The sequence below is a fragment of the Odocoileus virginianus genome, chromosome 3, assembly GCF_023699985.2.
Source record: "Odocoileus virginianus isolate 20LAN1187 ecotype Illinois chromosome 3, Ovbor_1.2, whole genome shotgun sequence".
NCBI lineage: Eukaryota > Metazoa > Chordata > Mammalia > Artiodactyla > Cervidae > Odocoileus > Odocoileus virginianus.
Window position 1 is genome coordinate 31,661,774 of NC_069676.1, and position 15,965 is coordinate 31,677,738.

General features: G+C 34.9%; 1 protein-coding gene across 7 annotated transcripts in view; it reads right to left on the reverse strand.

Moving 5' to 3' along the window:
* Positions 1-15,965, reverse strand: part of DMXL1 (Dmx like 1) — a 125,010-nt gene that overhangs the window by 67,526 nt on the left and 41,519 nt on the right. For all 7 annotated transcript variants that reach the window (XM_070465133.1, XM_070465132.1, XM_070465131.1 and 4 more), the window contains exons 12-21: positions 15,269-15,953; positions 15,056-15,177; positions 12,418-12,507; positions 12,236-12,338; positions 11,022-11,141; positions 10,526-10,747; positions 6,480-8,165; positions 5,159-5,266; positions 3,172-3,341; positions 2,560-2,657 (exon numbers count right to left, since the gene is read on the reverse strand). In XM_070465133.1, coding sequence (XP_070321234.1) covers positions 2,560-2,657; positions 3,172-3,341; positions 5,159-5,266; positions 6,480-8,165; positions 10,526-10,747; positions 11,022-11,141; positions 12,236-12,338; positions 12,418-12,507; positions 15,056-15,177; positions 15,269-15,953 — 3,404 coding nt within the window. The remainder of the gene's footprint in view (positions 1-2,559; positions 2,658-3,171; positions 3,342-5,158; positions 5,267-6,479; positions 8,166-10,525; positions 10,748-11,021; positions 11,142-12,235; positions 12,339-12,417; positions 12,508-15,055; positions 15,178-15,268; positions 15,954-15,965) is intronic.

Genomic DNA, 15,965 nt, shown 5'->3' on the forward strand with positions numbered 1-15,965 from the left:
AGAAAACTGCATTAGCAGCAGTTTGAGAAATTATTTTGAAATCTATACAAGATTTATAATTTATATTAAATTCTGTGCTACTTTACCTTTTAATCAATTGCCTGTATGTACCCCCAACTGCCCAGCTGAGAATGACTTTGATGATAAAAATCATCACCAAGGAATCTGTCCTGAAGTAAAACTTCTCAGAGGCTAAAATCTAGTCTCTGAGAAAACTGACTGATACACGATTTTCACCAAAGGTTACTGTTCATATGGATACACCTAGACTGAATCCCAAACAAAGAGTGAACTATTTATGGCCATCACATTCACCAAGCTTAGCTGAGGACAAGTGAATGAGAAAAATTCTAAATGACCCTAGCTCAAGAAAGGGGTCAGGGCCCTTAGGAAAAGAGTGGTTTGGAAGGTTAAGTCTGGTCCAAGAGCTCCTGACATGGCAGAGGATAGATGCATTTTCAAAACTCCACCAATTCATCTTCTTCCCCATTCTAGATAGAAGTTTCTGTTTAGTTCTTTGTCCTACCAGAGCATCATAAGACGTTATTAAAATAAGCAAAAAGATGTTTTTCTGGACTGATAAACTGAAAAAAAAAACGAATGTAACCTCATCAACATTCTTTTGCTTTGGTAGACACCTGGGCTTCTTTCACATGAAGTCTGCTAAACACAAAAATAACTAACAATCTTTGCCTGGAGAATCCCAGGGACGGAGGAGCCTGGTGGGCTGCCGTCTATGGGGTCGCAGAGTCGGACACGCTTCGACTGAAGCGACTTAGCAGCAGCTGCAGCTAGTAGCTCAGAGGTGGAGAGTCTGTCTGCCAATGCAGGAGACACAGGTTTGATCCCCTGATCTAGGAAGATCCTGCATGCCACAGAGCAACAAAGCCCATGTGCCACAACTATTGAGCCTGTGCTCCAGAGCCTGGGAGTCACATGCCAGCTTCAGCAGTTGGAGCGCGTGGGCTCAGGAGCTGCAGGCCCCAGGCTCTAGGGCGCACAGTCTCAGCAGTTGTTGCTTGAGGGCCCTAGAGCTCATGGCAGTAGTTGTGGCACTCGGGCTTAGTTGCCCCATATGGAATCCATGGCCCCTGCATAGGCAGGTGGATTCTTAACCACTGCACCACCAGGGAAGCCCCACCATTAGAGATTTTAAAAGAAGATTGGGCTTTTCTCTTTGTACCCAGAAATGATAGCTGAATTTTTGAGTTAGGAACCAACCTCATCTTAAATGTTATATAATCTTGGCATTGGTAGGTTTAATGTTTGTGGTGTCAGCTATTTGGGACAGACTCCAAATTTCTATAATATAAGAATTTGTGATTTTTTTGAGGTATAAAATGGAATTCCATACCATGCTAGTGTATTACTAAGCAGTAAGTAGATCTAGCCACCTATCCAATATCTACAAATCAAAATATCTTTGAATAGTTCATATTTATCCTTATGTAGGCATATAAGAAGGAAATTATATGCTAATGGTGTTCACTAAATTAAAGATATAAGTCTCCTTCTTCAAAGTTGAGGCTATTGTATTCTTTTTCATGTGAAGATTGGTTGTTACCATGATTCATTTACCTGGTCAAATCTTTTGCACCCACTGCTTTCTGTTTTGCCCCCATCCTCCGTCAAACCTCAATTTCCCTCATTTATTTGAATACCTGTTTTGAATTTTAACTATTCGCTTGGAGAGAGTCAAATCTACACCTGCCAACTCATTGTTTTCACCTTCCCCCCACCAATCTATGCTGCTGACATCTCAAAGAAGCCCATGGTAGTCTTTTTTGGGTTATGACACATTATATAATTACCACTTACTAAATTAGCAGCTTAAAATAAAAAAACTTTCCACTATTTAGTTTTCTAAACATAGTTTCTTATTATTCAAATATAATTTCAAGTAATAATGATCACTTGAAAAATTACATGAATGATTACACATATTAGGGAAAAGTCATTAAAATCATTCCCTGGTATTTTACAGTTTACTTTTAATGACAATGAAATATATTAATATGTTGGTATTATTAAAACAGCAATAATATTTTCTTGTTTTGAATGAAGTTTACTATTTTCTACATCATGTTTCATAATTAGAAATGGAATGAATTGGTGTTTGCTAATGCATAATTATTTGGTTATTTGTATTCATTCTTATCATTTAGATAATACTGATTCTCATTCCCTGACACATACATCAGGATAAAGATCCACATACATTAGAGATATAAGATATAGAGAAAAACATTTTTCCTTCCTTTTCAGAGAGGGTTTTTGTTCCTTCACTCCGTTTCTTTCCCTGTTTAGGTCGAGGTGTTATGTTAGTTGGAATAGGCTAGTCTACATTGTAATAATATATCAGTCACATTCATTTTCTCAAACATTGGAATAATATCAAAATAAATATGCCTAATGACTGTATTATTTAATGCTATATTAAAAAAAAGAATAGCTATAAAAAAAAAATAACAATCTACATGAACCACACTAACAAGCACAATAAATCTTTACTTCATACTCTTTATGGAAAGTTTTCCATTTTGAAGTTTTTTCACCTACCTATATAATCCCCAAATCACAGCTTTCTTTTTCATTGCTAGGTAAAAAATGGCAGCATCTAAAGGATCACTCTTTTTATAAAAGGCTGCTTTGGCTACCTGTAATTACAAAGTACTGGTCAAAAAAAAAAGTATTGGTCAAAATTTCACAGAAACAGTTTTTAAGTAAACAAATACTTTCCTTTATGTATAAACTGTCATACATTCTCTACTTAAATGTTCAATAAATTAAAAAAATATAATGTGAATGAACACATGTATATTTATATGTAAATTTATTTTTATAATTACAAAAGTAATCAAGGTCACAAAGAGGTGGAAACAGGACTATGCTTTCCATGACAACCTCTTGAGTACGGCTTTATTTTCCTAAATGTGCATATATACTATTTGTAAAAGACAGGTATATACTACTAAATAAATATATCAACTAGCAATTTAAGAATTAGAATATAAATTTTTAAAAATTACATTAACATGCTATCCTGAAATATAAAGACTACTTAAAAGGATTTTACTGCTTAAAGAGTAACAGGAGAGTAAATATGGAATATCATTTCAATAAACATGCAATACATATTATTTCATTTTTACACCAAAATAAAACACTCACCTTTTCTATGCACTTGCGTAAGATGCGGGTATTCCGGACCCACCACCCCACACCCATAGCTCTAAGTTCAGACCACGTGGGATCGTCTTTTTGCATCGCTGGCAACATGTTCAGTAGTTCTTCTTCTGCTACTGAATGAAATGCCCAGGCAAAATGACTAGTAGAGAGGCCTGAAGAAATATAAAAAATAATGTTTATAAGAAATATGACTATATAATTATGATCAGAAACAAATGCTCATATTTGCAACAGAAATGCCTAAAAGTTTATATGTAAGACTTACAGAGTTGTAACAATTAAATATTTGAGGTTGGAGGGAATATGTGTTGGTTTTTTATCTTGCTTCTCCAAATAACTTGATCACATCAATATTTTCTACAATGAGCATGTATTGTCTATAATTAAAATATATTTTTTAAAAAAGGTAAAAAATGCTTATGGACAAATGCCACTGTGCTGAGTCTTTCTATTCTCTAGTATGTTTGATCTCCTTTGGTCAATATGTGTCATGTGGATTTAATTCCATGGAATTAAAAATGCATCAAGACAGTACAGATGGTGAACAGAATTTAAGACTGCAAAAACTCTGGAGTCAAAAATGCATAAATTAAATTCCAGCTCCATCCTAACTAACTATGTAACTATGGGTAAGTTACTTAGTCTCCTGATTCCTCAACTTCCTTATTTACAAGATGTGAATAACTATGGCACCTACCTCATTACATTCTTGTGAGGATTAGAAGAAAAAATATAGTTTAAGCATTTGGGATAGCACCTAGCACACAGTAACTTTTACTACCTCATATCACTATATTAATAAGATACTTTCATATTTATAAAGTATCATTTACACCAGCAAGTCTCTCAATCTATTTATTGGCTCACACATGTGGTGTTAATGATTCAGTTTCTATTTTGTCTCTTCAAATTACATTTTGTTTAGCATTACTGAATGAAGTAAATGGTTAATTATAAGATTTGGCTTTGACGTATACAAACATATGAACTCAAATTTTTAATGTAATATACAGTGACAAGGAATCTGAATTGCCCACAATACCCAAGTCTTTGGAAATAAAGAAACTGTAAATAAAAAACAAATAAACATCTCTACTGTGAATGGACTGTTGTTCTAAATTATTTTTAGATTCCCTAATATCTCTCAACCAAGTTCAATAATTTTTCATAAATAAATAAATATCTGACTTAGAATTTTAGCTTCTCTTCTCTAAGACTAAATGCAAAATGAAAGGGAGGAGGAAGCAGAGAAGAGACAAGAGACAGAGACCAATGAGCAAAGGTCAAGCTGTAGAGTTCCAACAATACTGCTTAAACTTCTAGATCCAAAATCCGAGAAGCTGGCTCTGTTTCTTAAACCTGGGGGTACTGACTCAATAAATGCTTGTTTTGTTTAAGTTACCTTAAATTTAAGTAAAGCATTTCTGTTACTTTGGAGTCCTAACTAATAATACAAAAGGATTTGAAATGTCATTAAACTAATATCTGAAATACATATTAATGTTAATAGCAGTTTTGGGAGTAGAAAGATTTTTCTTTTCTATGTTCTGTATTCTTTCTTTGTAAAACAATTAAAATTGAGTATATATCAGTTCTCTATTCAAATTATCTCAAATTTGGGGGGAAAATGAATTTAGATGGATGTCAATCAAAAAGGAGAATAAAGAAAATTTAAAGAAATTAAAGAGAATGAAACAATACTAAATGGCCTATAATGTATAATGCATTTGAAAACATATGATATAATATTCAATTGTCCAAAATCCATTTCTTCACTAAATCTACAAAAAAAATTTCAGTATTTTAAAGCAAAGAAGATGAGGTGAAAGCCAATGTTTTTAACACAAATTAAGGAAATTCAGAATGTATCAAACTTGTCATGATCATATCCAGACAAAGAAAACTTAAATGTTTTTAAACCTCTCTTTCACTTGGCTTACTTCCTTTTATTAGATTACTACCAAATCACCTTGGCGAAGGAGTTGAGCTCGATAAGCTGGAAGAGAAGTTGTAAGAAAAGTATGAAGTCGAACAGCCAGAAGAAATTTTAAGCCACATTCATCAAGAGTTTCTCCACCTATAAAACAGAAAAAAAAAGTATTTTTACCTATAAAAACCTATCTCAAGAGCAAAACACAAGTAAGTGTTAATAATTCTGGCAAGCAAGGCATGTCATGGCACCAAACACAGGGTAAAACATTGTGAAACTGACAAAAGCGATCAATCTAAATATTATCTTTCTTTTTTCCTATATAATTATACATTACAGGAAAAGCTGTATAGTTAAATAATTAAAAAACTAATAAAGAGAACAAATTGACTCAGGATCTCTGATATTTTTTTAATAATATAATCTCCTCTGACATGAATATTTAAACTAAAATCTGACAGAATTTTAAAAAACTTTAACCTCTGTGGTACATGGTACAATATTTTCCACACTGATCCAAGTCATATGCCCCATCCAGTAACTGTTAACACTAGAAGAAATGGCTACATGGTAGCAGGACCTGATTTTTACTTTACACGTAGAAAAACAAACAGTTGTAAAATAGTCAGATCAAGAAATAATATCTACTAGTAATATTTAATATTGTAACTCACAACCAATTTTTCTTAAAGTTTTAATTTTTATTATTGTTATTCTTTTTTCTTAAAATTACCCCACATTTTCCTTTCAAGCAAAGTTCAAAGTGTGCATCCTACTGACCTATATCTGGTACTTAAGGCTAGACTGCTAATTTCAGATCTTACTTGAAATCTGATGGGAATTTTATAAATTTTGTTCATAACTCAGGAAATTAAAAATAAAAAATGCTGAGTGAGGGGAAGACCTAATTTTAGTAGGCCTGTTTGTTATTCAAGGAAGGCGTGTACATTAATGTTAGTTTTTAAAAACCTCAATATTCAAAAACCCAAATTAATAGTGAATTGCCATGATGTGAGAAATAAAGAAAACACTTTTTATTTTGGGGTATCTAAGATATTTATTAAGACTGTTAACTTTTACTAAACTCAAAAACAATGGATCACTGGATTTTTGTTATTAAGTAGACAGCTAAAAATGAATTGGCATAATGAATCTCTGTGCACTTTCTCAGAGTACTGTAACTTATGGGATAAAGAACATATATTCAAGTTAAAACTATTGTGAAGGCAATGATGATGATGTAACAAACCTTTATGGTGATCATTTTTACAAAAATTATTTAAGATTATTTTCTGTGAAAAAATAAATAAAAATATTATCATCAGTTTTTCCTCTAATCCTGTATCCAATTTAGTTTTACCTTGGCTTCGGTCTCTGCTTTCTCCAATATCAGTGCTGGTAGTTGCAATTGTATCTGCTAAAGCCATCAAAGACATCTGCTCCATCCGGCTGAGTCCTGGTAAACTAGAATGAAGTAAGTGGCCAGAAAGCACCTGAGCATGCTCAGGACCAAAGTAAGTTGGACTGTATTGTGAAAGGTCAATAACCACAGGCTCTGTATTTTCTTCATCTGTCTCTAACACATGACGATCAGTCACTAAAGCTGGAATCTGAAAAAGCTCATCATAATTTTCTTTTGACAACTGGTTTGAGTTATTTAAGGTACTCTGATTACTAGGTTTCTCTAAGGATGAGTAACAGCTATCATCATCTGCTGCAAGTAAGGCATATAAAGGAAGTGGAGGGACGGAATCAATTTCTGTGTAGTCTGTATTTTCACTTTTGTTGAATGCCTGGGGGTCTCTAGTAGTACTTCCACTAGCGCTGATGGTGAGAGACCTAAGGCGGCGCTCATGATTAGATTCGGCTTCATTCAGAGCCACGACTTCCCCGGCAATGCACTTGACAAGATGTGACAAGATGGCCTTTGCTCTCCGAACTTTGCCAAGATCCATGAGTTCCAGAAGTTGCAAAGGATGGTACTGAGGTAAAGTTGGGGAAAGAACATGAGCTGCTTCAAAAAGACCCGAATCTTCCATATCCACAGAAGGATCAAGAGCAGTTTTCTTCCCACAGATCTTCTGTGCAAGACTGGTCATGGATCGAGTCAGAGTTTTCTTTGGAGGATGTAATCCAGAACTTGATGAGTTACTCTGTTTTATTAAACTCGTTATAGATGGAGTGCTCCCATTATATGAATCTGTTGTAACAGGTTCTTGTTTAGAAGATGGCTGCCACTGGGAATACACATGCATTTCACAATCCATTCCTACCACCAGGATGCCATCTCGGACCCAAGATAAGGAAACAGGGAAAGGTGGAGAGCCTTCTACAGAAGAAACCAAGTCCACACTTCGTAACAGTACAAACTGAGAAAGGGGCACAACTTTAGTACTTTCCCAGAGAGGAAACGCCAGGCTTTCCTTACCAGTCTGTTCCTGTACTTTGCCAGACAGGGGTCCATACATAAAAAGTTTTGATCCAATTCCTACAGTCAGAATATGAGAACCATCCTCTCTAGACATCCAATCTAAGTGAACTAAATGCTTTGTGTTTGATGTGACACTTTCTTTACTAGATAAATAGACCTCTTGCTTATTATAGGCCACTAAATTGCTATCAATACTAATGCCAGAATCCAACACTGTATTTAACTCATCTAAATGAATTGTCTGCTCAAGGACCCAACATGAACCTCCTGTAGACTCACATTCAAAAATACTTACATGCATCACAAAGTCCTGAGAAGATCTACTATTAGACATAGGCTGCTTATATGCTACTGCTAAACGATTTGTGTGTGCACAGCTGACTTCTATAGGCCTACCAGGTACAGTTATACTGCTATTGCTCTGTAGTCCATCTTCAATTAGTAATGGCCATTCTTCCCAAATGTATGTAAGATCTGTTTCTCCATTCTTTGATGTGGCAGATTCTCCATCTGTTACTCTACATCTCCAGAATCTCACTTTCTCATCTGAGCATGAAGTTGCCAGTAAATAAGGTGCACTGCATATGGGATATATGGAAGAAGAACTCAGATGTCCTAAAATAAAAATAACCCATTAACAAAATGTCAAGTGATGTCAAAACAATCCATTAATAAAATGTTGAATTTGGTTCAATACATCTCTCTTCTTGTACTAAAGGTTTTAGTTTTTTGCATGAACTAGCCTTAACAACATGACAGCCAACATTTAGCTTAAGGATCAACAAGATCAGTAAGCAGCTTTTAATGACATCAAAATGGTATACAAAAATGACATTACTATCAAAACCTTGAGCCAAAAGAGAACTCAGATAATTTACAGCTAAGGACTCTTTGACTAGATGTGTATCTTATGCCTATACAAAATAGCTAGACTAAGGCAGAATTAGAAAACCTAAATTCTAGTCCTGGTTTTCAATCCAGCATTCTGTTCACAGCTCTTTACTAGCATTATATATTATTATAAATCTAATTTTAAAGATATCAATACATTTAAAAAAATTCATCAATATTCACTGGCTACTTCTCTATTTTTTAATATAATTGTGTGAATGGCTGACAATTATTTAAGTACTAAAAGGGCCTTCCATGACTGAAGCTGTATTTCAAGGAAATGATACTGAGAAGATTCCCAGGTGGGACATACATTTGCTTGGGTTTAATGTAATTAAATACACAATTTCCTGAATCAAGCGTTGGCAAACTTTTCTTAAAGGGCCAAAGTATACCTAGGCTCTGCCAGTCACAGAGTCTCTGCTGCAGCTACTCGACTCTGCCACTGTAGAACAAAAGCCGCCTTACACAAAAGCAGACAAGCAGGTGTGGTTATGTTCCAAGTAGAAACAAGTAGGTGACCCACAGTTTGTCAAGCCCTATCCTTCACTATTAAATATAAAATCATAATGTAGATGTTATATGGAACATTTATTATATTTTAAAAGCATATTTCAACATATTGTTAGTAAGTTGTTTTAAAGCCCTCAAGGACTTAGCAGCACCGCAAAAGGACACAAAACATTGTCCAGGAGTCTCTCTGAGCTAAACAGATAATAAGGAGTTTAGTGGTGGTTGAGTCACTGCTAAGTGTGTCTGACTCTTGAAGCCCCATGGACTGTAGCCTACCAGGCTCCTCTGTCCATTGGACTTCCTAGGCAAGAATCCTGGAATGCTGTTTCCTTCCCCAGGAGATCTTTCTAACCCAGGGATCTAACCTGTATTTCCTGCACTGCAGGTGGATTCTCTACTGCTGAGCTACCAAGGAAGCCAGCCCTTCCCAAAAGTCTCAGTTTAAAAAAAAAACTGTTAAGACTAGAAAAAAAGCTTTTATCATACGCTACTGTTTTTGTCAAACAAAAGAAATTTCTTCTCCTGCTCTAGGACTTTTTTCTTCTAAACTCAATGTGCACCAAAGATTATTTTTAGAAACATCTTCAGTTTCTCTTACATTTTCTATTAAAAATTTTTATTAGAGTTAAGTAGTGAAGAGTATACTGTTTTGGCTAAGGATAACAGCTCTTAAAATTGCATCAGTACAAAAGCCATTTTTTTCAAACTTTAACTTTCCTTGCACTGATGCCTCTTTTATTAAAATATACCCCCCCAAAAAATTACACAATGTTTAAAAAAATTTATCATGACACTGTAATACTCCTGCTAACTTCACCAATTACAAAAGATTAAGTGCTTGATTACATGGCAAACTGAAGCGCATTCAAAGTAACTAGACAAAAGTGATAAGATAAGTAAAGAAGACCAAAAATCCACACTGTGACTATGAAAATGAAAGAACTAGGTGATTAAAAAGATGGATCTTTGTCTTGGTTTTCATGATACCCTTGATACCTTGAAATTCTGTACACTGGAATGACCTGAAGGTTTGTCAAAACAAGACTGCTGGGTCCCACCCCAGAGTTTATGATTCAGTAAGTCTAGGGTATGACCCAAGAATTTTTATTTTTAACAACTTCCCAAACAATGCTGATGCTGCTGGTCTGGGGACCACATTTTGAGAACCACTGCCCTAAGAATGAGGATGATAAATATTTATCAGGAACTACACACTTAAGAGTCCTTCACAGTACAGAGCTCCTGGCCGCCATTACCAATATTATCAGTTGGCAAATAAGGTGCAACTCCATTCAGTCTGCCCTGGAAACTTTCACTTCGTCTTTACAAAAGGATAATAAAAATTTGTCTAGGAAATCAATATTTAAGACCATAACTGGCTGACAAACGCCAGAGTAATCTGAAAACATAATGAGAAATTTTAAATTTTTAATTGAGGGTATTGAAAGGTATTCTTTCCATTTCTGCTTCTGTGTGAATTTAAAAAGTGGGAGTTGCACCTATTTTTAAATACACAGTAAACCTTCATGCACTGCCAAATTTATCAGTCTCTTTTTACAAAATTTACACACCTGCTGATGGCTTAACACTTATTATCTCAACTCCTTCTGGCAAATGCAACTCTTGGCTATAAACCATTTCTGAAGACAGAGTCAACTTGCTGGTACTCTGGAGATTTGCTCTGCAAGCCTGATACTTCTGTGAAAAGGGGGATAGGATCTTCTCTGGAGAAGAAGAATAATGTTCTTCTGGCTGCCAAGCTGCTTCAGATATTTTTGTATCTACTTTTTCATCTATAAAACATAAAAAAAAAAAAAACTGGGAGGGAACTCCTGTAAACATTAAAATTGCTACATTTTATAATCCAAAATTGCCTTATAAAAGATAAAAATGTAAACATATTCCTATGATTCTTTATGACAAGAAAACTGAGAAACTGTTTTTTCCTTAATTAACAGAATGAACTACAATTATCCTGTCAATAAAAAACAGCTTAAAAAAATATCCACCAATCTAGCTATACATACTTTGTTAATCTAAGTCTACTAATAGGAAAAAAAAACTCACCCAACGAGACAGGAATGGATTTTAAATGCAAATTCCACATGTGTAACAATGAACGGTTGTCTTGGGTGCACTCTATTACAATTAGGTAGAATTTTTCAGAAAATCCATTAGGTGAGCTGCCTGTTGGTATTAATGATATATTTCACTATTAACATAGACAGCTATTAACATTTTAATATGAAAAATGAAAAACAAGAACATTCTGTTGATATAAATAACCCTTTACATCTATATTTCTCATTTTCAGCACCATCATTGTATTTAAAGGTTACAAAAGCACTACAAACATTTTTGCAAAGTTCAAAATTCTCAGGGAAAATGATAGAAGACTAAGCAGTGGTAAGAAATTAGACATTCAACATAAAGGTGTAGAATTCAAAAAGGTACTTCTCAAAGGAGAAAAAAAATGGAAAAAGGGTAAAGAAATGATGTACAATAAAAATAACCTGAAACAAATACAGAATGCAGTTATTATTATAACTTGAGTCTTGATAATAGACTTTTAGAGCAACAGGCACACACTGTACAGTTAAAGTAAAGTTATTTTTGAGTTTGGTTTGGCTCTGTAATCAAAACTAATAACCAAGATATTTTAGCTTTATTTTCCTGTTTTTATTTAAAATAACAGCTAATACTAGGAGGATGAATTTAATATTATTTAAAAAACTGCTTAATTATAAAAGTATTAATTAAAACCACCTATATAAGTTTTAAGTTTGTAGCTAATGCTTTAACTTGTAGATTTTTAAAGGGACAGGTGCCAGTATCATTCAAATTGTTAGGGCAGGACTCCTCCCATGCAAAGAGCACTCACACATTAATGATAAAGAACATGTCTATGATACTTTTTTGAAAACATAATTTATGTGAGTTCCCTGGAAATCCTGTGGTTAGGGCCCTGCACTCTAACTGCCAAGGGTCTGGGTTTGATCCCTAGTTGAGGAACTAAGACCCTGCAGGCCAGGCAGCATGGCTAAATATAGATTAATTAATTCAAGTATTTTAAAATACCATAACTGACAAACTCCTTTAATTTTTTCATTATTATTGCCTTGTTAAGAATAAAAAGATACTGATATTTATGATAAATATTATCACAAATGTACATATGAAAAATTTAAACTCAGACATGAAACACTATATCAACTTATCTTTATTAACTGCCTAACATACTGTACATTTTATATCTCATTACATAAAAAATTCTTCTTTACCTGCATCAGATAATATTCTGTCTTTTCCCAGTCTTTTCTTCTCAAGATTATTCAAAATGAAGTCTTCTTGAAAAACATGAAGCAGTTGGGTTTTTCTGCCTTGCTGAATGTAAGCAAATACCAACATAAGTTGACATACATACTATTTATTAAAGCTAAGTGGCCAGAAAAATAATACTTACAAGTTTGGTAATGGGATCTAATGCGATAATGCATCCTGGCCTGGCTGTTGACTGTTGACTTACGATGTTAAACACTTCACCAACATATTTCTGTTTTTGAAAAAATGGATATCTCCTTTATTAAACAATTAAATTTAAAAAACAATAAAAAATGATGTAAAATTTGAATTATAACAGACAAACACTAAATAAGTTCAGGTGAGACTAAGTAAGTCCACAAGTCCCTTTTATTATAAACATTCTGGGATTTTACCAGGCAATTACAAAGAAATGAACAGAGTTATATAGCTCAGTTGGTGCAGAGAAAAACAAAAGCAATGTTTGGTAATCGTTTACGAGAAAAAGTGTTTTATATTTTTAACTATGAAAGACTGACTTCAATCTCATGGAAATGTTCCAAGAATCAAAGCTTCTGGGCATTAACTTTGACAAACAAAGCTAAATAAACAAGTTAACATACTATTTATAAACAGTGATTTCTTGAGCCACATCATCTCCTGACTGCTCTTGTCAAGGTCATATGGTTAAATTCAATCTTCATCATGCCTGATCTATCAGCATATGAATCTGTTGATTATTTCTTCCTCCTGGAAATGTCTTCATTTTGGCTTCCTTTATACACCACACTCACTCCACTTTTAACAATGGAATGCCCCAGGGTACAATCTTCCTATCATTTCTACTTTCCAACTATAGCCTCTCCCTCACAGATCTCATTCAGCATCACAACTTTATATTCTAACAGGTACTTATTCTCTATCTTCGGACGAGGCCTCCCTCTAAACTCCAGACACTAGCCTACTAGATCTCTTGGATATCAAACAGGCATTTCAAAATCAACACATCCAAAGTCAGGCTCTTGAGTCCTCCCTGCACCTCAAAACCTATTTACACATTCTTCACATCTCAAGGCAAACCTTAGGAGTCATCCTCTTTTTCTCACACTAACCCCATATCCAGTCCAATCCTTATAGTCAATGTTCAAAACACATCCAGATTTGACCAACTGTTATCCTCTTTATTATCACACCACTTGCTACCATTCTAAACCCCTTTCACTCTTTCCTAAACTACTGTAATAGCTTCCTGAATTGGTCTCTCTGATAACACTTCGGCTTCCCATGTCTAATCTATATAGCAAACAGAGTGATATTTTAAAGCCTAAGTCAGATCATAACACTGTCATTCTTTACACCAGTTTCTATGTCATTAAGAGTAAAATTCAAAGTAACTACAATGGCTTATGAGGTCTTTTACTGCAAAGGCCAGGCTAACTTTTTAACTTTATTTTTGATTGCTTTCCACCTCATTTATCCTACACCAGCCACAACAGCCTCCTTGATGATCCTTACCTACCAAACATGCTCTGGTCTGAGGATCTTTACCCTGGCTTTCCTGAAATGCTTTTCCCTCTAAATATCCACACAGGCAGCTCCCTCATCTCCTTCAGGTCTTTGCTCAAACTGCACCACTTCTGTGAGGCCTTCCCTGACCAGCACCTTACTTGGCACTCCCTACTACTTCTGCAACATTGTTTCTCTCCAAAGTATTTATTAATATATTTTGACTTTTTTCTATATTCCTTCACTGGATGTAAGCTGAGATTTTGGTCTGTTTTGTTTACATCTAAATTCCCAGCACTTAAAAACAATTCCTGAAAAATAGATGGCCCTCAAGAAATATGTTGCTACTATAACACTACATGTTTTTTAAAAAAACTTTGTCTTCTGTAAAATAACTTAGGGGAGAAAAAAAAAAGATGGGAGCAGACCACTGTTAACCTGCGCAATTCTGTAACCAGAGCATTAACAGACATAAATTGGTAGTTGAGGAGACAGCTTGAATCTCATAAACAAGTTCAGTATGGCTGAAAGTTACCTCAAGGCATACTTAAAAACACCTAAACCAAAAGAATGGAAATACTGGCTTGCTGGAGGTGCTAAGGCAATGCAGATGGGGGTTTGCTATCAGTTAGGAACAGGAGGAAGTGCCTTCTATTTTAAGACAAAAGCTTTGCAATGATATCGAAAGAACTCCTGCCTGTAGTGCAACCAAACTGAAGGCTTTTTTTTCTCTTAAGATTAAAATGCCACTCTTATTTCAGCCTCCCCTCTTCAGAAATAACCTACAGATGAACCAACATGATTCAGCAATATACTGTCAGAAGTCCCCATATATATCCGAGCCAGGAAGCACTATGGGACTTCCCTGGTGGCTCAGTGGTAAAGACTCTGTCTGCCAATGCAGGAGATATGGGTTGGGAAGATCCCCTGGAGAAGGAAATGGCAACCCACTCCAGTATTCCTGCTAGAAATCCCACACACTGCGGAGCCTGCACAGCCCATGAGGTTACAAAGGAGTCAGACATGACTTGCAGCTGAACAACAAAAGGAAGTACTACATATTGTTGAACATTAGATTCTACTTTTAGAATGAATGAAAGACATGGCTTCTTTTTAAGGGATTGGGATCACTATAAGACCATCACTAAGGCTATGATGTAAATGTGCAAAAAATAACTAAAAATACATTCAATTATAAATTTTATATTACAATCTTAGAAATTGCTCAATAAGTATAAATTAACTATTTAAAAAACATCATATTTTATTCTTAGTTTCAAAAGTCATTTACTTACAGAAATTTCAGGATTGGAAAGCTCATATAGAAGCTTTTTGGCATCAATAACTGCTTCATATAATCTCAGATACTGTCCATCACTTGCTACAAAGCACGCACTAGGAGAGTTGCAATATGCACCTAGATGTGTTTAAAAAACATTTAAAATTTAACCGTTAAGCAACAATGCCAGAAAATCTAAAAGTTCTTAAGTAAAAATCAGAATGCTTACCTAGACAATAACTGGGTATAAGAGTGGGCAGCCATGCCACATTGGAAAATGCAGAAACGTGAAGAGAATTAATCCGGGCAAGCTCAGAAACACCTCCAGAGAAAGACAATGGCCCAACTGGATCAACTCTCCAAAGAATAAGCTCACTGTAAACTGCATTGGGATCCTGAAAGGCCATGTCAATAGTGCTTTTATTCTCTTGTGCCAAAGAACATTCTTCAATATTCACAGCATCATCAGGTTGCTTTTGGTTATCAACATCTGGTGTCCTTAACGCATTATGGTGTGACGTTGTCAATAATAATGGTAATACTGAGTGACAAGCTAAATCATTTAGATGAAAACGATGACCACAATATCTGGATTTGTGGGAAATACTGAGAACTGTAGAAAAGGCAGATTCTTCGGCAAAACTGACAAGCCATTGATTCAGGGAGCCATCAGCATGCTTTGAAATCATCATAACATTAGGGGTAAAAATACTTAATTTTAAACTATTAGTTGATTTACTGTGACCAGAAGAGATAAGCATTGACGTGGAACGTGTCAGGCTGGAAGGTTTTTGTTTCCCTTGCTGAATAGCCAAGTCAACATTCTTGGTACAGGCATACATCACTATGCTTTTACAGAGAGAGTTTGCATCACCTGTGGGAAAAGCTACAGGAATTCTGGAAACAAAGGACACCTGGAATTAAGA